We start from the raw sequence: 23318 nt of genomic DNA on the forward strand, positions 1-23318 counted from the left end.
CTACTGTCTTTTGTCCCATTTGAAGTTTGTCCTCTTCTATTCGTTGTTTCTTAGTTGTCTTGGAATTTCCTAAATTATGTTAGTTGACAATGTGGCAATTTTCTTTAGGATAAAGAACTTGCACGTTTAGTAAGTTTTAATTTATGAAAACACCCACATAAAATATAGCCATTCATTGTTATCTGAGTGGCGTGTAATTTTACGTCTAGTTATCAGTATTATATTGATTTGAATGAGTATTAACTTAGTGTATCACTATCTTCTAGCCGGGACAAACTTAAAATTAAAAGTATTATAATGAGTCACTTTATTTTTGTAACTGTAGGGAAGTGGAGGAGCAATAATGGCATGCAAAAGAGAGATACTACTATACTTCATCCGTCCATAAAATAATGTACATATTTATCATTTTGATCCATCCACAATTTAAAATCTCATTTGTTTTATATTTACGTTCTATTATAAAATTAATATTTTATATTCTACTATTTTTTTCCTTACTTTTTTTTCATTCTTCTTATAACCAGCATGGAGTCAAAATAAGACTTTTAAATCGTGAACAAATGGAGTATTTAAAAGATTTCTCATTTCATTAATAAAAACATATACTTACCTTTTAACTTTTTTTATCTTATTATTTATAAAATTTGGATTCATCACAAATTCGCTCACAATTAGAAGTGTCACAAATTGGTTCGGCCCGACAATCCAACCAACCAAATTTAGGCAGAGAATTCTAGACCCATAGGAATTTTGGGTCGGGCTGGGCCAAATTGGCAAAAGAAAGCCGGTTGACTTGGTCATGCATCGCACAAGGTTAACACTAGTTTTCAATTAGAACCCAACGAACTCGTTTCAGGTTGAACTCTATTTTCTCTGAGCAGGTGAATTTCTGGGTCGGGCCAATTTTACGAAGAACCTGATGGGATCTGGCCGGGGCGGCCTTGTCTTTTCCTAGTTGTAGTCACATTCTATGGTGATTCTTATTCTGTTGAGAATAGTAGTAATATTTTTTTAACAACTAAGTCAATTAAATGATTAAAACTCATAATTGTGACCAAGCGAATATTGCATAAATAAATTGTTTGGTGCACAAACTGTATTGTACCACATCAATAAATAAAATGTTTGGGCACAGACCGTACTACATCAGCGCACGTGACATTGTAACAATTGATGGCAACATATTACTACTAATTTATCCCACATAAATTAAAAGATAATGCATCTACTACAAGTGCCATTACTCTATGCTTCACATGGAGTAATAAATATGTGGTGTTCATGTACCAATTTTTCTAATTTCCACTACGACAGGTGCTACTCTATGTTAATGAAATCTAAATTCAAAGACAGTTCGATTTAATAAGGCATATAGTTCAATTTTTTTTAGTTCTTTGTGAATCTCCTATATCTATTCGAGTTGTAATCAATCTCGAGTAAGTTAATCATTTATCCAGCAAAATTTACTTGTTCTAGATAAGAAAGAAGACTCAAGTTGCTTATTGCATGAGCCATGAGGTGAGAATCAACTATTCTTCTTTGGTTGATGATCGACAAGCTTGCTTGCGTGGAGGATTTGTGGCTACCAGCTTTCAGTCGCCGATCATTAATGGCTGCCTAATCAACTATGCAACGACTTTAACTTTAACTTTAAATATATCTACAAAATTCTGATTATTTTAAACATACACATGTGATTTAGCCAAACCTTATGTAACATCAAGAATCAGACCATAAACCCGACCTTCAAAATCTAGACATACTATATAAAAACACAATTTGGGCTACTATTTATACTAACATAATTAACAAAAGTTTAAGAAGTAAGAGAAACGTTGAGAATACGTTCCACATCCTATACATGTCACATTAGCATAATAAAAAAAAGGCAAAATAAGCTAGTTAGTGGCCCGACTTGAGCAGCTGCACAACAAAAAAGATGTACATGTACTGATCATCTAATCTGCAAGGAAGACAAGTAGAGTGGAATGAGCTCCAATAGTATATTTAACATTAAAGCATAATTTATGAAATTAAGTAACTGATATGCAACCTATACTTGGACAATAATATCAACAATGAATCTTCTCTCTCCAAAACCAAGATTTTCATACACACAATTATTTGCCATCAACACAAAATGACAATTCAACTTCAAGTCTGACATCTTCTATGTATGTAGTCACCATTTATTTTCAAGGAAATTGTTGTAGTTATGAGGAGAGAGTGAGTGGAATGTGGGAGCGAGTCACCGCGTTTAATATAAAAACTAGTATATAACTTTCTTACCCAATACCAGAATATATATATAAGTTGCATACATTATTACATCTCAAAACACATATAGCTCCTTTAAGTGCTTAGCGATAATGTAAGGTATGCCAATCAGATCATAAGAAACAAATGCAAACACTATTTCTCTCGAGAGAATACCGTGCAGACCACTTATAATAAAAGGTACGCGGATATAGAAGATGAGTGATCACAAATAATGCAATGTTACTATTCAATAGCATGCCAAGTGTATCCACGTAACACACACACATTCATTCATACTTATTTTCATATCAGATTGCATATGAACACTCAACCATTCCCCAACTAATATCATTATATATAATAATATTTCAACCACATATTAGCTCGTATACCCAAAGCACACGCATATTAATACTCACTTCAGATAGCTACACACAGGGCTCAAATTATCATCAAAGAAAGGTACACTGATGGTTATCATTGCCTGTCAAGTGTCAAGGCAAAAATGCAATGATCGAACACTCCATATTTGCTCAGACCCATATCAGGACATAATGCAATTATTATGTCCATCTCATATATTAAGAAAAACTCACATTATATTTTCAGTAAGTGTGAAAGCATGCATTTCCACAAAAGACTGCAGCGTGTCCCCATGAGATTTCAAATGCTTGAAATATCACATTGACACATCATTGTGAAAATGTAGAAGTTGGGAATTATTGAAAAAGCACAATGAGACATGAATTGATACTCTCCTGTTGTTAAACAAGATCTTACAACTTGTAAGCTCCAAGAAGAACTTTTAAACCTAGGAGCTCAATCAATAAACTAAAGCTTAGATAACATCGTATAAGATTGATCTACTTCCTTTCAGAAAGTGCAATTCAACAGCTAGATGAAATGTAACAATAGCACAAATACGACAAACTATCTAGTAGCATTCCTGTTCTCTGTCATATATGTTGTACAGCATGCAATATAGCTTACTAGATCAATTCCACATCCTAAGTACTAATAACACTAAAACTATGGAATCTTAGAAGAAATAATAAAAAATATCCTCTAGCCAGACAAAGAATCTACCTTAAAAGTGATAATTGCTATTCCTCTGAACTTCCCAGTGTCTGGAAATGTCATACAATCAATGCAAGCAATGGGTCCACAACCTTCAAAGCAACTTCTAATATCATCCTCACTGAAGAAGTATGGAATGGCTCCAACATAAATTTTTTGAGAAGTCTCTATATTTTTCCTGCAGGACAAAGCAAGATTTGATAAGTGGTATTGTCCAAAGCATACGAAAATATGAAAAATTGAATAGTTTCAAAATGTAAAACAACCTTGTCACAAGACCTCCCCACAGAATTACAACCTACAGTGGCCCAGAAGAGTGTTAAAGCAAAAAGGACTTTGCATTATCATGCTAAATTTTCACAAGAATCATGTTACTATTTGTTGTTCAGACAAGGAAACAACAGCTACAGGAAGACGGGGAAGGAGAACTATGTTTAGGCTGGTTAGGTCACCTTTAGATGCATAAGAAAAACACGAGAAGGGTTGCTAGACTTGCTCTTTTGGCAAGTGAGTTCTGAAATTATATGATAGGTTTCACCCAGCGATTAAAGTTAAGAAAGTACTATGAGTTAACTCATATCATGCGATTTAAACATAGTTCTAAGAAAGTGAGCTACAAAAAGAGAAGGTTAGGAAAGTATGAGTTAACAATTATCATGCGATTTAACATAGTTTCGAGCAATTGAGCCACAAAAAGACATGTGCATATTACAAACTCAACTCATTAAACAATCAGCATTGTGGAATAAGTTCACCTAGATACAACCCTCAGATGAGATAATTAAACAATTACTGTTCAGCCTTTGCATAAATTATCCTGCTCATCAATAAAATATTTCAAAATGTCTAATTACGAGCAAAGTCCACAAGAAATATAAACCTTCCAGTAGAATAACGTCTGTAATGGCATACCTCTCAAAACCAGTGCTCACTTCAACACTTGCCACAAGTTGCTCCACAGTGGATCCATGCTCATTGTGGTTAACTCCTTCCCTGGTAGCCCCATCTTCCGCCTCAAATTTTTTATCGCCATTCTTTCTCTTCTGTTTCTTGTTGCTTTTCTTCTTCACGCTCTCTGATGCCTTACTTTCATCTTTCGTCTTCTTCACGCTCTCTGATGTCTCACTTTCATCTCCATTCCTTTTCGTCACCTTATTCTTCTTCTCCTTTATAGTATCTGAGTTCATCCCATGTTGTAGCTTTAGCTCCACATCACTGTTTATTCGTGCCTCTAGATTTCGGATAGCCCTCAGGGAATCCCTGGCTTTTGACACAATAGCCTGGGAATTCTCACAATTTTTGCCAGTGGAATTATTCTGAGCACCCAAGACTGCAATTATTCCAGCCCTAGCAGCTCGTAGCTTCCTCTTCAGCTTCTTGTCTAAAAATACCATTCTTATTCTTTTTTGTTCTCTTATATTAGCAATCCAAACAAATCTAGCATAAGATAAATACAGATAAATATTAAAAGCAATTTGATTTTCTAGGACCAACAAGCACAGAAAACTTCAGAACAGTACAATCCAAGTTTATTGTAGCTTGTGGTATTCTTGTACAGGTATGAATCTCAATTCCCCAGCTAAAGAAAAAGTTTGTTGAAGTAGAAAATAAGCTGAAGAAGCAACATTAGAGATCAACCAACTGGTTTTTTCAACAAATAAAATTCCCCAATCCAGTACCAAATATGCAAATAGATCATCCTCCATGAGATTATGCCAGAGATCAACAGCAATTATTGCAATGCAACAACATCAATAGGTCATGATTTACAAAAGGACTTCACAGCATTCACGTTCATTCTATCTACTTGCTATTCAAGTTACAGCCCTAAAAATTCGAAACTCTAGAAATATACACCGAACAGGGCATCCTTGAGCTGATGCAGTGTTGTACCCTCATTGAATTATTTACCATCCAGTGTTTCACAAACACATAACAAAATAGAGTAATAGCTTCGAATTCAAGCACAACAATTTACTCGTACAGAAAAATAGTTTGCTGACAGTAGTGGGCAGATCCGCAGATGAATATGCGTAGATCGTATACCAAATGAGAATAGGTAAAACAAATGGGAAAATGATCAGCTTACATTGTGTTCAATGGCCAGACGCCGCGGAGTCCCACCTTCGCCGGAAACTCTTCCACTTCTCTCTCTACGTATTATGGAATATCACACATTGTAATTTCACAAAGTAACTCCCTGCGAAATCCTACTCCATAACCGAAGTCCCTATGTTTTTTAAATTGGAAACCGTTTCATCAGTTTATTTTTTTTATTTTTTATTTCTCTATTTTATGATGGCGCCATATGATATACTATAACTATGCGTTTAAATAGAAAACATTTATAAAATTGATTTCTGGATATTGGTGGAGTGGTTATATTTGCTAGGTCTTATATTCATAATTCTACAATTGCAGGGCAGTAGTCTCCTATTGCAATCCAAATATAGTGGAGTTACATATAAAATTTAGATTTATTTTGATTAATTTGCTATTTCTAAACCATGGTAAAAAAAATTATTATAAAATGACTATGTAGGTTAGAATTTTTTATCAAGAAACCGGATAGTGATTGAAATGAGTCAAAAAGTCCATTAAAAGTTAAAACACATATTCATATTTGTGTAAAAAAAATTATATTCATTGAATTTATGGGGGATTTTAATTTTGTAAATTATACAATTATTGAGGAAAATAAGAGGTATCCATTGAATTACAGGAGGAGGCAAAGCAAAGTTCCGAAATTTGGTGGTGTAACTCTAAACCCCTCGAAGCTTCGCTTGGCTCTAGTCACTAGTCTAGATGACGACCAGAATAGCGCCGGGCGTCGGCCCAAATCTCCTCGGCCAGCACTCCGCCGAGCGAAACCAAGACGCCACCGTCTACGTCGGCAATCTCGAATCCAAAGTAATATTTTCTTGTTATCTCTTTTTTTGAGCTGAAATTTGGTCTAGGGTTTTAGTCTGTTGTTGGTTACTGTAATTGTTATCCGGGCCAGCTCAAATTTATCGTGGAATTTGTTTATTCTCAATATAACTTGCGAATTTAGAAAAATTATTTGTTTCATTTATGCTATGTTTATGCACCAATTCAGCTTCAAGCTGTCTTCTTCAGGGTTCCATGGTTACCGGGTAACTCGAATAAGTAAAAATAAAGCTCCATCTGCTTAAACATATATACACGCAATCAACTTTATGGAGTTTGGTGTAGTTAATTGATACTGTAATATTGGAGAAATGCCGAGCAAATTCCATGAATGGACGTCATGGCAAATTGTATCCGCTATTTGGACCCTGAAAAAACAAGATTCCAGCCATGGTATAGACGCGAGAGGCTCTCGCGTGTTTTAATTAAAACACGCATCAAGCTATCACGTCTATACATAACACGCATCAGGAAATCGCGTGTTTAGTTAAACACGCGACAGGCTCTCGCGTGTTACGTTGGACACAAAATCGAGCCCAGACGGCAGAGACCTCACTTTCCACTCGCGAATTCACTTCCGGCTCGCTCATTCTCTCGCACTCAGCGACGGCTAACGTCTCTAGCCGGCAAAAATCGAAGTGAATCCGATATTTTGATACTCTTATTCCTATTTGAAGTGGTGTTAGGTAATTTTTGACTATTAATTTCAATTATCATTGCTATATGTTAGTTAGATATAGATTTAGGGTTTATGGCATTGAACTTGGTATTGAATTTTCGGTTTTAATTTTGTTCAATATTTATTTAAGTATGTTGAATTTATAGTATATGATGTTATGTGGTACTTATTTTGCAGGTTTAATGGTGTTTGTGAGTTTATATTGGGATGGGAAAATTATTCAGCTCCCAGGTTTGGGTGTTGCTTATGATCCCCCTACCTGGTAATTGACGGTCCACGTAGGGCATCCAAATAAACTACAATAACAAGTTTACATTAAAATTACCCAAATAAATATTAAACATTATTCATTTTACCTGGCTATTTTGGAGTAATGACAACTGTTCAAGATAATGTCGAACAGAATGTTTAGGGGCTCTGTTTATCAAATAGGAGCCAGTCCACCTACAATAACAAAAGTTGTCAATTAAATATGTTGTCATTAAATACACAAAAGAGATGAAACAACAAACTTACATTAATGCACATGGAGTGTTGTTTGTATGTATACGTGCCGCTACAAAATCCGGTCTCAAAGTGGGCATTCTCTCCCACGCCCAAAGCTGTAGGAGCACTGTCGGACCTCCAATGTCTGTCCGTTTGCCCATAGACGCCACACAGAGATTATGGTATAATGTACCAAGCGCAGCACTCGCCCAACTAATCATAGAGGCAGCCTCTACGTCTCGAAGTTGGGTCAACCACATGAGAGGTATCTTACACCCTGAGCCGTCGGGTAAGATCAACCCTCCCAATAGCACAAGCACAATCATACGTGCCCGTTGAATGTAGGCTTCGTCTTCGAGACCATCTCCTAACGGTTCAATCGTCATCCTATGTATTAGCGCGGATGCCAAGATACCGTTTTCCTTCATCTCGCTTTCAAGGGGATAGAAGCCCAAGAGCTCTTCACATAAACCCCTCCACCCAGTTTCACAAAACCCATTTCCTGTGAAGGGTACTCCATCTACACGTAAAGCCCATAATACTTGAACGTCTTGTAATGTAATGGTAGTTTCCCCTACGGGAAGATGGAATGTATGTGTCTCTGGCCTCCAACGCTCAACCAAAGCTGTGATCAACGCATGATCTACATCCAGAGCCTTACCACAGAAGAGAACTCCACCTAAACCAAATCTACAAACATAATCAATCACGCGTCTGTGATGATTATCGATTTCCCAGAAATGTCCCTCAAAGCGCCGAATATTGAACGGGGTTGTTTCCTGGCCTGCCCACGCCTTGCGTGATATATGACCGTGCTGATAATGCAAAACAGAAGGATCTTCTGGTCCATATCGCGACATCCTAATATAATTCAACAAAATAACACCAAATTTAACAAATTAACATCAAATTCAACAAATTAACATCATATTCAACCATATCCAATAATTCAACAATAATTCAACCAAATTCAATAATTCAACAAAATATCAATCACATTCACCAAATTAACACCAAATGCAACAAAATAACACCTTATTCAACCGTATTCAACACTTCAACAAAACATCAACCAAATTGAATAATTCAACATCAAATACAACCAATTTCAAGATAAAATCAACCAAATTGAATAATTCAACACCAAATTCAACCAAATTCAACAAAATACTTTATACCCCATGAACCCTAACTATTATACCCACCTAAAAATATACCAATAAAAAACGAAATTAAGGGTTGGAAGTTACCTAACAACACTTCAAATTGGAATGGGAGAGGATTAGGCTTCGAATTTCGGTGGTTGGGAAGCTTTTTCGCCGATTTCCGCTGCTGCTTTCGCGTTTGTGGTATGTTCTGCCGCGTCTGGAGTGATTTTGTGAAGCAAGGGAGACACGCGAGAGGGTTTCGCGTGTTTGACTTTAAACACGCGAGAGGAAGACGCGTCTCTTCTTTAATACACGCGAGAGGAATATGCGTGTTTGACTTTAAACACGCATTAGGCTGATGCGTCTACACTTTTAAAACACGCGAGAGCTTCAAGCGTGTTTAGTTAAAACACGCGAGAGCTTCTCGCGTCTATACCATGGCTGGAAAGTTTTGTTTTCAGGGTCCAAATGGCGGATACATTGGTCCATGACGTCCCTTCTTGGAATTTTACCGAGAAATGCCGCGGATGTTAGATTTTTTCTGAAGATTCTTGGTAACGGCCTTGAAGTTCTAATGATTTGAGTGGTTATGGTTCTAGTGAGGACCTAGGTTTTGCATTTTAAGGTCGCTTGTTCAATGTTTAAAAATATATCTTGTTGGTTTGTGCTAATATATATCTGCTATTGGTTTTAGATTTTGTATTGCTTGTGTCTAATTTCACGATTTGAGCTGATGATGTTCTGCATTTACTCTTCTTATTTATTTATTTATACGGGGAGCTTTATCATAAGCTGCACCATCCAACTCTTAACTACTAATGTTAACACCCTGCAAATATATGATGTCTGTTGCCCTTGGTATCTTACATGAATGAAGTATTTTTCATCTAAATGCATTTTTTTAAACTTGAGTACTCTCAATGAAAGCACCAGATGTTACGGACGTTCTCCGCAACGGCTCCGTGATCTTCCTTCTCGGCGGAACCACGAGCAATTTCCACGACAAACTCGCGGCAATTGATCGAACCCCTGCTGATTTGGTGGACGTCTTCCACAAAGCAACAAGAAACGTAAGGATAATTGCTTGTTTCACAAGATAGGTTTAGGGAAAATATTTCATTCATAAAAATAATGTGTTGATGAAATACCCTATTTTATACTAGAAACCCTAGGGCGGTTCGACGTATCCTAATTCATCCGGGAAAGAACCGCAAAGAAAACCCGAACAGGGCTTATAAATCAGGCCCGACTCAACAGTAAGTAAATTAATGTTTCAAAAATACTAAAACATAAAAGGAAAGAAATAAAAAGGAAACAAAAAGAATCGGCTAACTCTTGAACTTGTTCGGCGCCTTGAGCTTGTCTCTCGGCCTCAAGGATCTCTTCGACACAATCAATTCTTCACTTCGGTCATTCACGCATTGCGTCGTGCTGCTCGGCTGCTTCGTGCTGCTCGGCTCCGGAAGCGCTGCGTCGAGCTGCTCGGCTGTTGTCGCCTCCAGCTCGGCATGCTGCTCGGCTGTTGTCGCCTCCAGCTCGGCATGCTGCTCTGCTGTTGCGTCTGGTGTCGGGGGTCTCGTATCAGTATGCAGGCAGGTGAAGAATTATTATGGGAGCTGCTTGTGCAAGCAAGTCCAGTTGGTACGTCTCTGCTTTTTATGAAGAACTTATTCTGTAAACCTATATAACTTAGTGGATTTCGTTGTTTTGTAACAAACTATTGCCTTTATCTTTCTTTCCTGTTCCAGTTAATGTATATGTGCCCAAGGACAGAGTTACAAATGCTCATCAAGGCTATGGGTTTGTGGAATTTAGAAGCGAAGAAGATGCCGATTATGTAGTCTTTTTTACTTCCAACATTATCAAAACCACAACTTTCATTTCCTTATATCAATTCTGGTTTTTTGATTACCAATTCTTTTTGCAGGCAATCAAGGTTCTTAATATGTTAAAATTGTTTGGAAAACCTATTCGAGTAAATAAGGTATGCTGTATGCATCTATGTTGTAGTTCAGTTGTGGCTGGCAATTGCATTTTCTCCACTGTTCTATCAAGTTATGACATATCATACTAGTATTATTATTATATCATAACAGTTTAATTGTATGATCCTATTATTTTGACTATAGGCTACACAAGATAAGAAAAGTGTTGATGTCGGAGCTAACCTTTTCATTGGAAATCTGGATCCTGTAAGTTTTTTTGCTTTCTCCATCAAATGCTCTGTTGTGTTCTATCGAAGTAGTTGTTATAAATGGTCTAATGTAGTTGACATTTATTTGTGGTGAATTTCTTAAATAACTACTGAATGGTCTTATATGATGCTAATGTTTCTACTTTTGCAGGATGTTGATGAAAAGCTTCTTTATGATACTTTCAGTGCTTTTGGTGTTATTGTTGCAAATCCTAAGGTTTGGCCTTCGTCATATCTTAAGACATATCCATTTTTTGTTGTTTTCTTTGCGTGATCATTCCTAACATGTGGAGAATGATAATGTAGGTTTGTGTACCAAGGGTATTAGTCTGTTGCTCATGTATTAAATCTGTTTTTATATGAATCCATTTGGGCTTATAACTCTCTCATTCTGAGTGTGTGTGGGTTGTGTGTTATATGTGTTGATACACTTTCTCCGCACTTTATATTCATTCTCTCCTCCTTGGGGTGAGATGAGAGTGTAGTGGGGGTGAGTTTGGCCCATTTTCTGCCTCAAGTTGCATCTTTCACTGATTTTTAGTTCATCTCTAATTAGGATCATGTCTGTGTGATCACGCCACGCCCATTACCATTCATTAACCTTTTCTTGTTGCCATGTTTACTGTGTAATGAGATCATCTTTTCGAAGTTTCACTTATGAGAGTGTAGTTTGGCTTTCATTTGCTGCTGGATCTTAAATTTTGGAGCCATTTGCAGATAATGAGAGATCTGGAAACTGGAAATTCTCGTGGTTTTGCTTTTATTAGCTATGATTCTTTTGAGGCGTCTGATGCAAATTATGGATACTCTTACTGAATGCAAGTCACTGAAGATATTAATTAAATGTTGAGTTTTAGGAGCTGAAAATTCAACATGTTTTGCTACACTTATTTCCAAAAGACTAAAGTCTCATTTTGGTCCTTAACATATTGCGATTTTACGATTTTGGTCCAAAACATTATCTTTTGAATTATTCCGTCTCTCACAAATAAAAACGGGTCACATTTGGTCCGAATTTGACGGCAGTGTTAAAATTTGACGGTCAACGGCTGTTTAAGTTATTTTGACTGGATTATGAATTTAAATAAGAATATTTACTTTTTTTTCTTATTTTTTAAGAACAAATTATCTCTATCTCTCAACACTCTCTTCTCTGCCTGAGCTCGAGCTCCCGCAGCGTCGTGGATGTGAACAGTGCGACAGGAAGCCTCTGAGTTAAACGCCGTGATCGACGACGTATAGCACACATTCCTCCATGAATATTCGAGGTCACGGTAGGAGGGACTCCGGCTGTAGGCGGTGGCGCTGCTGAGGTGGAAAATGAGAGGGACAGAAAGGATGATGGTTGCTGTTGGTGAGGGTTGAGGATGAAGAGGAGGTGAGTGTTGGGTCGGAAATGGGGGAGATGGATGTGTGAGCTGCGGAGGAGGAGAGATGCGGCGGTGGTGTTTCTGGTGGAAGAGAGGCCATAGGAGAAAGCCTTGGACTGAGACGAGAGAGAGGGAAAATCTTTTGGTGGGGGCTTTAATAATTCATTCAAGATTGATTAATGGGAGATAGATAGGGATTCGATCCCGCGCGCTGCGGGTTCCGAAGCTGCCGCCACTGCTGTCGTCGTCTCAGTCTTCATCCGCCTCTCTATCTGATTCAGCTGACCGCGCATTGGCGGAGATTTCCAACATTCCGCCTCCGGCGAAATCCAAGGTGGTTGCGCCTCCTTGGACCCTAATTTTTTAGGTTTGGGTTAATTAGAGTATTAGACGTTAATAAAACATATATATTAACTTAATCCGGTCAAAATGTAAGTAAAATCCGTTGACTGTTAAATTTTAACTGGTCCGTCAAATTCGGACCAAATGTGACTCGTTTTTATTTGTGAGGGACCAAATAATTTAAAAGATAATGTTTTGGACCAAAATCGTAAAATCGCAATATGTTAAGGACCAAAATGGACCTTTAGTCTTTTCAAAATGAGACTTAAGGTTGGGTTGAACATACTGTTTTGATATGTTAATCAATGGTTCGGAATGGTAAAACAATATCATTATACAGCACCCTAAATGAATAGCCCAAATCTTGAGGGTCATCATCCTTCTTTGGTGTGTCTACGTACTCGTGTGGTCCCAATGTATAATGTTACTTAAACATTGAGCTCTTATCCTCAAGGTATTGGTTTTATGAAAATTATGGATTCTCTTCTACTCCTAGGTGGATGGGGCATATGGTTGCTCCTGAATCAAGTTATTATCTAATAAACTTATAAGCTTGAAACAAAATTATTTTTTCTCTCAAATGGCTCAAATATTTGACTATCTTAATATGCTTCATTCGACAGACGATGAATGGTCAGTATCTCTGCAATCGTCAAATAACAGTGTCTTATGCATAAAAGAAAGATACTAAAGGAGAGCGCCACAGTACCCCTGCAGGTGAGTGCTGCTTAAGACTTTGAAGTTCCTGACCTAGGTCTTACCACTAAGGCTTAATAGTTTTAGTTACTGAGACAGTTTTCCTCATTACAATTGCAGAAATAGTTCTTGCTGCAAGTAATCCTACTACCCAAAGAAGTAGGCCACACACCTTGTTTGCGAGTGGACCTCCAACAATCCCTCAGCAAAACGGTGGTGTCAGTGCCCCGGTTGCTCCAAGGCCCTTTACAAACGGCCCTGTTCCTCCACCACCAATCCCAGCACTCTGTGCGCCACCTCCACAGAACATGTATCAACCTATGCAGATGCAAGCACCATCTTGGCAGGGCCAGCCACCGCAACCTGGTCATGCTGGTATGCCTCCACCAATGCAGCAATTCAGAAGCATGCCTCCTCCACCTCCACAAATGGCTCCAGCTCCTATGAGACCTCCACCACCTCCATCTGGAATGGCTGCTCCACCTGGTTGGCGACCACCGCCGCCACCTCAGCATCTCATGGGTGGAACCCATCCCATGCAGCATATGATACCCCCACCTCAACATATGAATATGCCGCCACAGTAAACTTGACACTCGTGAAGTTGTTATATGCCAACATTGGTACTGTTCTGACCTATTTCTTATTACGATATGTTCAAGTGGTTAGAAAATATATTCTCGTTCAACTTTTTTGATTGATAATTATCTAGTCAGAAGTTCAGCATTATTAACAGAGGTACTTTGTTTACAACACCATCAGTTTCGAAATAATATAGTCACATCTTCTTGGGGTTTCTTATTCGCCCATCGTCCGCGTTTTTGCCCATCTTAATTCTGTGGGGTCCTCTCTGATTACACTGGAAATGCCCAAAATTGTTAGTATTAAGTAGTGAGAAAGAAATGGCAATTCCTATATATTCTTGAATTTGGCACACCAGAATAACTTAATTAATTATGATAGTAGGAGTAATAAGGGGTATAGTATATGCATAGTTGGAAGGTTGATTTTGAGAAATAAATGCTTTGTCTGTTCAAGTTTGGTGAGTTAGAAGCATGCATGCATATGCTGTCACCATGATACTACTGCTCCCTCAAGATCTACTTTTTCATCTCTCAACAGCAATGGTGTCATCGTCTTGTCTAACTTCTTACACAGTGCTATCGTATCTTGTCTTCAAACTAAATTCCTTTCCCTAGCAATCAATAAAGCTTATCAACTCCCCAATTAACAGTTATCTATTTGTCCCCTCCACATCAACTACTATTCATCTAGTATTTCCAAGTACTCTTTTTGTTTCCTGTCTGTTTTTTTTTTCTTTTTTGTATGCTAAATTCTGCATTTTGTTTCTATACACTTGTTTTTTTGTGGACTGTATCCTTTGATATGGATATATGTTTACTTGCACAACTATTCATCAACCACTGTGGTTTCAAGAAAGACATTATTTTAGGAATTTTGAAATACTAACAATTTATCGTCTGTTCAATTGCTTCTCTCACAGCTATTTCATCTATCTTTAACTCTTTAATCAAAGTCAGGTTCATGTACCGTCATGTTCAGAAGAAGAATGATAAGTTTCTTGAATTATTAATTTTGTTAAAATCAAGTCTTTTCAAAGACGATCAAATGATAGTATATGAACCTAACTTCACCAAGATGATACCTAATTTATTTTCGCACGTGTGAAAACCCATAATGTATCAATTATGAAATGAAGATATGATGAATTTTCAAAATTGGACGATAGGGAAAATTAGCAATTTGGGTTTAGATCTTTATGGATAATCATGTCTCAAATCTCGGTTGACGTCAAGCAACTTAGAAGTCGTTATATCACCTCACTTTTCTCCCGATTCAAAATTTGAATTTGTACCTGAAGAAATATAAATGTAATTCCGATATTAGTGCCCAAAACGAAACATGTGTATGTTTTTGTAACTTTGTGGGTTAGAATACAACTAAAAAAGACCAAGTTTTCTCTTTTCCTAACCGTTCAAGAAAACAATATTGTACTGTATTTAATTCGAGGTTTGGCGAAGAAAATCTGAAAACAAACTTGAAAATTTTCAAAGTGTACCAAGATGCATTTTTGATAAAAAATTACTCCCTACTAAATTTCAATTAGGATCAAATCAAGTTTTCAGTTTGCATGGATGGCTAATCGTCAGTCTAGTAGTAGTACTATTTTTGTCCATAAAAAATTAACCCGTAGTCCATTTTTCCATTTTGATATGACTACCAAAATTAGTCTCAATTTTCATATTAGCAGAAAAAACACCTTATCCAGTAAACTGGGGTTCACCATCCAATCTCTAATTAAGCAATTAAAGATTGTAAGAATATATAGTGTAAATTGAGTTGCCTCTGCAGATAGTAATTAGTGGAAGTGCAATAGTTGCTGTCCATCTATATATATAGCTAGAGTAGTTACACAGGAATGAGTGAATAAATTAATAAAAAAGTAAAAAAAAAAGAAAGAAAGATGGGAGCAGTCACAAATATTTGGCTGTATTATTAATTATTCAAGGTGATGGTGTAGTAGGCACACACATACATCAACGGGATGGGATCCCCTGCTGTGCTCTCCACCACAGCAGGGGCTGCTGCCTCTCCCATCCCAATTTTATATATTAATTTTTTTTTTTTTTTATAATTCAAATATATTATTAAAAAATTAACATGGGTGAGGCAGCAGCCCCTGCTGTGGTGGAGAGCATAGCAGGGGATCCCATCCCATACATCAACTCCCATAATAACACAACACTTCATTTATTAGAAATCTGATGAAACTTTACAATATTTCCACAAAAGAAACAGTGCCCAGACGCTGGCAAAAGTGAGAAAATAGATTGAATACAATGAGAGAGAGAAGATAGATATAGGAATGGGGTGGAGAGAGGGTAGAAAGGTAAAGAAGAATCTCTGATAGCGTGAAAATTGGAGTCTGCTAAATCTTTTCCATTTCTAGCAAACTGATTTTTCATCGCAAAATGCAATCACGATACCAAACAAAGTGAAAATCCAATCTAAAAAGAAGAGATGCATGCATATATTTATGTCTACTAATTATATATAAGGACTCTGCATATTCCGCAGAGCTAATCAAATTTGAGAAACAGCCACACACTTCATAAAAATATATTCTTTGGATAATAACCAAACCCTATAATTACACACAAATTTAATAAAATCAAATGCTATAATAAGACAAAATAGAAGGAGGAAGGTATCATTTGTGAAGCCTCAACAATGACAAAAGAAGGTCAAGTAATTATGACAAAACAAATTGATCTCTATAAAATAAGAGTGATAGGTTAGAATTGAAATGATGAGTGAAACATATAGGCAACAAAAAAGGATGATTGTAATAATGATTTGGGGAAGCGAATGATTTCCGTAACATGTGTGGCGGGAGATTTTCAATCAAAGGTGGAGAAAAAGTGATTTTAAATTAAATCAATTATCTCTGGTTCCCCTGTCAAATCACGCTCTATCTAATACACACCTTAGTCAAACCAAATTGAGACAGAGAAACATCAAACATGCATTCAAATATCATAAATAAATGTAGAAGTTGTAACTTTCAAATTATCTCAATGTCGTAAGAATTTACAGTTGCGTTACAGGCTTACAGCCAAAAAGTAAAATATTACTACTATAAATAGGCTCTGCTCTAATTAGCATATAGTAACAAGAATAGTTAATTTGCGGAATTTACAGGTACAATTATATTTTTGACAAGCAATTAACTGTAGTTATTCTTTCAGCAAATTAATATATCTATTTTATAATAAAATATTTATAAATTAACTTTCAGAAAATTTAAATTTATAAATAATAAAGTACTTCCTTCGTCCCCAAAGTTTGTTCCATTATACTTATACACATGACAAATGAATTGATATGAAAACAAGAAAGATACAAAGACAGAGAATCAGAATCTCAAACACCTTAAACATTCTGATTATTACCACTATCTACATAAGCCGTAGACATACATACGTAGAAAGCGAAAACCAAACTAAATCATAATAATATTAATAATAATCTAAAACGAGGCAACTCGCGACACTCTCCGGCGCTGGGAATGGCCCAGCGGCGGCGCAAACATGGCCGTCCAAATCTGGGAGAAGGCCTCGACGATAATGCCGTGATAGTTAGCAGAATTGAGGGAGAGAAAGCACTGCAGCAGCTGCTCCAGATCTTTCTTCTCGAACATCTGCTTCTCCACGATCATATCCATCATCGACCTCTTGAAATCCTCCAGCGGATTCTCCGATCTCTTCACGATCGCGAAGCTCTCCTTCACCTTCCCCTCCACCGTGCACGGTATCAGCTTCTTGAACACCGACAACCTCGCCGGCATCGTCTCCATTTCCGCAGCCGCCCTCACCGGCGCTCGCTTCGATCTCCTGGTCCTCCGGGGAGGGTTTCTAGGGTTTGAATTGGGGAAGGGCTGCGTTTCTCGGATCGGATGGAGCTCGGCGGAGGATCCGGGGGAGGAGGAGACTAGGGTTTCGGTTTCCTCGGCGGCGGCGGGGGCTCCTCCTTCGCTGCTGAACCAGCCGCTGTCGGCGGAGGAGGTGCTGAGGCGGATCCTGGTGGGGAGGTTCCGTTTCTTCTTGGCGCGGCGGCGGGTCTTCTCCGGCGGGGGAGGCGCGGGGATCTTGGCGACGATGTGCCACTTGTCTTCCTTTTGCCACTTGAATTGCGGGGGTTGGGGGTTGGCGGAGAATGAAGGGACGGGGTCTTTAGGGAGATTGGAAGGGTCTTTGGAGCGGCAGGATTGGAGAGTGGTGGCGATGGCTCTGCAAATTCTCAGCTTGAAACGTTTGGCCATTGCTGTGTTAAGCTGCTGCTGTGCAAAAGTGTTTATATATACACAGCCACAGAGATGAGAGACAGAAAGTGATGTCTTTATGATTCTCATTTTCCAACTATTTTTTTTTCTTTTTCGGTCGAATTGTTACAATAATTAAATCGGTAAATCTTGGGATTAACCAACTTGGTAATTTAATTCGTATTAGTTTTCCACCACATATTCTGCTCACAAGGCCATACAAATTTTAAGCAAAATTAATGAAGAATAACATAGAAAGAGATAAAGTGTGTAAAGTAATAGAGAGAGATTAAGTGTGCATAAAATAGGAAAATAAAAAGTGAATAACAAATTAAGAAATTTTTTCATATATGACTAATTTGATGGATGAGTCGAAATAAATTTATGGGATTGATTTTTAAACACTGAGGAATATTACTAGTATTCATGATGATGAGTTATATCCGCGATGCGAAATGTTGTTCAAACCATTTTTTCAGAAAGCGAGATAATTTTATTGACTTAAGATGCATCCTTTTGAATAGTTGATATAGTAGCATTATTTTAATAAAATTTTGACTACTAAATAACAACTGAACTACATGTTTAATTATAAGTTCTAGAGCTGAATTTAAAATTGATGACCCGATTCATCTCGCAAATTCCAAGATACTCTGTCGGCTAATAAATGTTCTATTTTTTCCTTTTCCGTTCGTCCATTAATAAATGTCTCATTTTCACTTTTATTACATTCCACTTATATTTTATCATAAACCAATATAAAAAAAATATGTCGCATGTTTCACTAACTTTTCTACCAACTCTATTATATAAAGTCAAACAATTTTTTAAAACTCGTGCTGGTCAAATATGTGACATTTAATTATGAAATTATCCATCACCATTAGTATTACTCCATTTTGCATTAGAATATAGTTACATATTCGAACCATAACAAGGCACGATATCTTCCATCAAAACCATTGAGCCATACACTCTTAACATCAGTCTTACATGCAATGACAATCTTATTTTTCATCTCTAAGAGCATCCACAACCGTGCTCTTGTCAGCGAGCACGGTTGTGGGCCCGACCCCACTTTTTCTGCCTGCTCTCTGGCAAGAGCACAACACCCACAGCTGTGCTCTTCCGCAAGGACGAACACAATTCAATTTAAAATTTAATTAAACAAAAACATTTCCATAATATTAAAATTCATTAAAAAACCACAATAAATATTACAAATTACAAATAAAATAAAAAAGACATAATTAAAATCCTAAAAATTAAAAATTACATAATTAAACTCCTAAAAATTAAAAATTACATAATTAAAAGCTAAAAATACCTCCGTGGACGACTACTCATCCGGCGGCACTACCCCCAATTGTCTTTGGAGGCCCAATATCATGGCCTCGTGCGATCGAAGTTGCGAGGGGGTCATAGTGGATCTATCGGTCATATTGAGTTGGGCCAAAAGCTGCCACGACGAGTTGGTGGGGGGTGGAGGTGGCGCATATGGAACGGTAACGGGAGCGGAAACTGGAGCATCGGCGGTTGCAGCCGCGGCTCGACAGCGGTTGGCCGCCGCCTTCTTCCTTCCTTGCAGTCGGCGTTGGGAACCGCTCGGGCAGGCGTCGGGGCTATCCAAGTTAGCAACGGCGAGTTGGCTAGCCACTTCTTCTGAGCCGGCGTCGGATAGGGATACCGACCTTGACCGTTTGGAGGAGCCGCTAGAGGAGGATGTTACGCCTCCCATATACTTCGGGTGCGTCCGCGTCTCCTGCCAAACGTTGAGGTACTTGAACGGCTTGTAGTTCATGGATTGGTAGGTGCTCATCGCGGCAGTGATGATGTCGACCTCGCTCCGGCCGCTCCCGGCATTCCGCTCTTCCTGGAGGAAATAGCCATTGAACTTGCCAATTTCATCGTTGGCTCGGAAGATGGCGTTGCGCACCATACTCTCGTTGCGCTCGACCGTTCTCGGCGGCCGATTTTCATTGTACCGGTGAGCGATGCACTACCAAAAGTGATCGCCGGATTGGTTCGTGCCAACCACCGGATCTTCGGAGATTTCCAAGTACGCCGTGAACAATTTATCCATCTCCGCCGGAGTGTACGGTGTGTGGACACCGCGAGTAGGAGGAGTCGGAGTTTGGGAGGGGCGGTCGGCCTAGGCTCCGGTGCCCACCCGTATCGCCCTTCGGGGGCACCTTGGTCGTCGATTGGGTATGGCCGGTAGCCACCCGGAACGCCCAAACTTTGGGTTTGAGGAGGGGCCGAATACTTCGTTTCCGGACTAGGAAACGGTTGTGAACCGAACCATTCGGGGTTCCAACCGTGGGAGGGCGGGGGGTCATCGCCTTGGCCGGACATTGTTATGATGTAGGAGTGGAAGAAAGATTAAGAATGGATATGAGAGAATGAAGATGAGAATGAATATGAGAGAATGAAGATGAGATTTGTATAGTTTTGTGTGAATTTTTGGGTGTGAAAGTGAGGTATTTATAGATGAAAATGTGTATTTTTGGGGGAAAAAATAAAAAAAATTAAAAAGTGGAAAAAAATGGTAAAAAACGGATATATTTTTTTTGGGAAGTGAAAAAATATTTTTTTATTTTTTATAGGTTTTTTTAATTAAAAACCGATTTTTAATAAAAAAATTTCAAAGGCAATGGCTATGCCGTTGCCCAATCGCTGCTCGCCACGTCGAATGCTCGCTGGCACGGACGTGCTAGATGCAGCGAGCAGCGCCGTGCCAGCGGCGCGAGGGCAGTGGCGGCAGACCTCGTTCTTGCCAGCGGCACGGACGGACGCCATCCGTCCACCGTTGTGCATGCTCTAAAAATCACACATGCCAGTTTTACCATTGGGAAATATTTATATCTCCATTCTTGATAAAGAGAAGTGATTAGTGGATAAGGTTTTTTTTTTGCAGCTTACATTATTCAACCATATTTCCAGCATCATGCTAAAATGTGGAGTACCCGATATTTTCAACAACTTTTGTGTGCTAGTGAAAAATATTTATTTTCAATCAAAAACATGTTAATCATAGTAAAATTTATTTACCATCTTCTACATATTTCACGCAATGCAAGCAAAGAGTACAAAAAATTTATGGGGTACTTACTCCTAGAGACTACTCTTTTTTACCATACCTCCAAATCAATTCAATACCTTACAATTATAACAATAAATAGTTACACTACTTGATTGAGAGCCTAAGCTAATATCACACCAACAATAAATGCATCAATACCTCGCATGCGATTGTTTTCTTAGTATGCAAACTGTTTACACATGTCCTTTATAAAAAAGTGTCCAAATCTTAGTGTAATGTAACTATAGAATATTGTTTGCAAATGAAACAAAAATAAATATAACATCTCATACTATAAAGCGAAAACTTAAACCGCTATAAAGTTTGTTGGGCCAACCATCCTATTACCAAATGCTTTTAAGATAAAAAATTATGGATTTCTACCATAGTGGTTTGTGGACCGTGGACTAAAATTAGATTAATGAAATACTCGTAGATTAATTAGATGTTAATCCTTGATGAATGAAAAACTCATTAATCTGGTGGATGTCATATACATAATACATGCAAGGAATAAAGGCGCATTTACTACCTTTTTTGTCTGCAATAGTGCAATATGAATTTCATTAAAACCAATTGGGAAAGGCACAGGAGTTCTACAGAAACTATGGAGCTACCTTTAATCTTATCATAAAAGGTCAATAAATCAAGAAATTAAAGATGGATTAGGTTGGAATCCAAGGGAACAGAATCATCCTTGTCATGCAATTGTCTTTTCTTTTGCTCTCTTTTCTATATATAGGAAGTCCAACCATTTACACATTTTTAGAGGCAACATTTATATTTTCTCTCACCTGTAATCAGGCTCCTCTTTGGTGTTTGGATTCTCACTATCAACTATAATTAATGGGAAAAAGGTTTAATTTATCTTGAGGGTAAAAATGAGCAAAAAAGGCTGAGGGTTGTTTTGTTTTTTGTTTAATTGAATTCTATGCCCTTCAGTTTTAGGATTTCAGGTTTACAAATAGGTGATTAGGTTAGTCCATCTAAAGACTATCTCATCTTTAAAATTGTAGTAATATTTGTAGAATGCAAATAAGCTATTCAAAATTTGAACTGTATTTATGTTTAAAATTGAAACTGATGTGGCAACAAAACCATGATGTTTGGATAAATCAGTGTTGTTTTAACTAACATTCAAAATTGAATTACAATGTTTTGTCCAAAACAACTTCATTTTATTATCACCAGCAGCTTACATTTGATTTTGTCCAGAATAGCATGGTTTTCGGATAAATCATAGTATAATCTTGAATTGGTTATCCAGTAAGCAATGCAAAGAGATCAAGAAAACATAAAATGCACAACATTTCCTTAAATTTTCGAAATAAAAAGTATATACAAAATTATTGCCGGATTACACAGATAAAGCAATATCGACATGTTTGTCAAAGCAATCGTCTGAAGACCACCATCCATCTCTGCCATATAACATCCCATAGAAGGAACACCACCAAGCCATAGATGCACAAATCGAACCATACCGCGATCCCAATTCCTCCTGTCGCGTTTCAAGAGTTAACAATTAACATAAGATGATTAAGAAGCAGAGGTTTAGTTCAAGAACTAGTTACCATTTGGGAAGAATTGCAACTCAAAAACTTCATATACGACGCCCAACAGCAGCTACAAACCAACATTCGATCAAAATTCATCGTATGAATGAATCACAATAAGTATATGAACTTACACCAATTTTATGCATTGAGTTACATAAGTACTCCAACATAGTAATGTTCAAATTTTCCCACAGGCCTCTTCTCATTAGCAGTGGCAGCCCTGCTGCTTTCTGCAACCAACATGAATGAATGCAAGGTTGTAGTTCCCTTTTAAGTTGTCATCTGCACTTTGAGTCAATCTATTGAACATAGAAATTTCGAGACGAATCATGAAATGGAGGAAAACTGAACACCTAATAGTCATTGGGGAATGCTCCTGTAATAGAGTATCAATAATTGACATAAATAGTAGTACCATTAATAGGCCAGAGAACCCCCCCAAGGTTCGTATTATTGTACAGTTGGATGTCGCGGACGATTTTACCAACTTCTTTTCCTGGCTGAATCAGCATCGACGACTGCATAACCAGATTAAGTATCAAACATTCGCATATAGGGCATTTGCATTGTTTAGAATCCGGCCGGTATCTCCACAGCTCCAGAATACAGCCGGCTGTTAAACGACGTGTAAGTGAATAAGATGGATAGAAAG

The 23318-nt window shown here is 37.8% G+C and overlaps 2 protein-coding genes, 1 long non-coding RNA gene and 1 pseudogene across 4 annotated transcripts; 1 reads left to right on the forward strand and 3 right to left on the reverse strand.

Moving 5' to 3' along the window:
• Nucleotides 1-1798: 1798 nt before the first annotated feature.
• LOC121786561 lies at nt 1799-5542 on the reverse strand. 2 transcript variants are annotated; one of them, XM_042185205.1, is made up of 4 exons: nt 5429-5542; nt 4252-4776; nt 3349-3517; nt 1799-1966 (listed from the first exon to the last, which is right to left on the reverse strand). In XM_042185205.1, the coding sequence occupies exons 2-4, from the start codon at nt 4731-4733 to the stop codon at nt 1958-1960; spliced, it is 660 nt and encodes a 219-aa protein (XP_042041139.1). In that variant the 5' UTR covers nt 4734-4776; nt 5429-5542; the 3' UTR covers nt 1799-1957. The 2 variants fall into 2 exon arrangements, with proteins under 2 accessions (XP_042041139.1, XP_042041137.1); XM_042185203.1 differs by lacking the exon at nt 1799-1966 and having other exon boundaries at nt 3127-3517.
• A 473-nt stretch (nt 5543-6015) lies between these two features.
• On the forward strand, nt 6016-13989 carry LOC121786564 (annotated as a pseudogene).
• Nucleotides 13990-17035: 3046 nt separating this feature from the next.
• Nucleotides 17036-18057, reverse strand: LOC121786164 (transcription repressor OFP7-like). Its single transcript, XM_042184723.1, has one exon. The coding sequence runs from the start codon at nt 18023-18025 to the stop codon at nt 17234-17236; it is 792 nt and encodes a 263-aa protein (XP_042040657.1). The 5' UTR covers nt 18026-18057; the 3' UTR covers nt 17036-17233.
• A 4471-nt stretch (nt 18058-22528) lies between these two features.
• LOC121787156 lies at nt 22529-22972 on the reverse strand. Its single transcript, XR_006047283.1, has 3 exons — nt 22798-22972; nt 22682-22733; nt 22529-22608 (listed from the first exon to the last, which is right to left on the reverse strand). It is a non-coding gene; the product is annotated as an uncharacterized LOC121787156 (long non-coding RNA).
• Between the last annotated feature and the right edge of the window lie 346 nt (nt 22973-23318).

Source organism: Salvia splendens, chromosome 22, assembly GCF_004379255.2.
Source record: "Salvia splendens isolate huo1 chromosome 22, SspV2, whole genome shotgun sequence".
Classification (NCBI taxonomy): Eukaryota; Viridiplantae; Streptophyta; class Magnoliopsida; order Lamiales; family Lamiaceae; genus Salvia; species Salvia splendens.

Excerpts from the sequence above, each read along its gene's own strand:
- LOC121786164 (XM_042184723.1), bottom strand. The coding sequence starts at position 18,025 with ATGGCCAAACGTTTCAAGCTGAGAATTTGCAGAGCCATCGCCACCACT.
- LOC121786561 (XM_042185203.1), bottom strand. The coding sequence starts at position 4,733 with ATGGTATTTTTAGACAAGAAGCTGAAGAGGAAGCTACGAGCTGCTAGG. Across the intron at positions 3,518-4,251 it reads GTGAGCACTGGTTTTGAGAG|GAAAAATATAGAGACTTCTC; the intron begins GTATGCCATTAC and ends TTTGTCCTGCAG.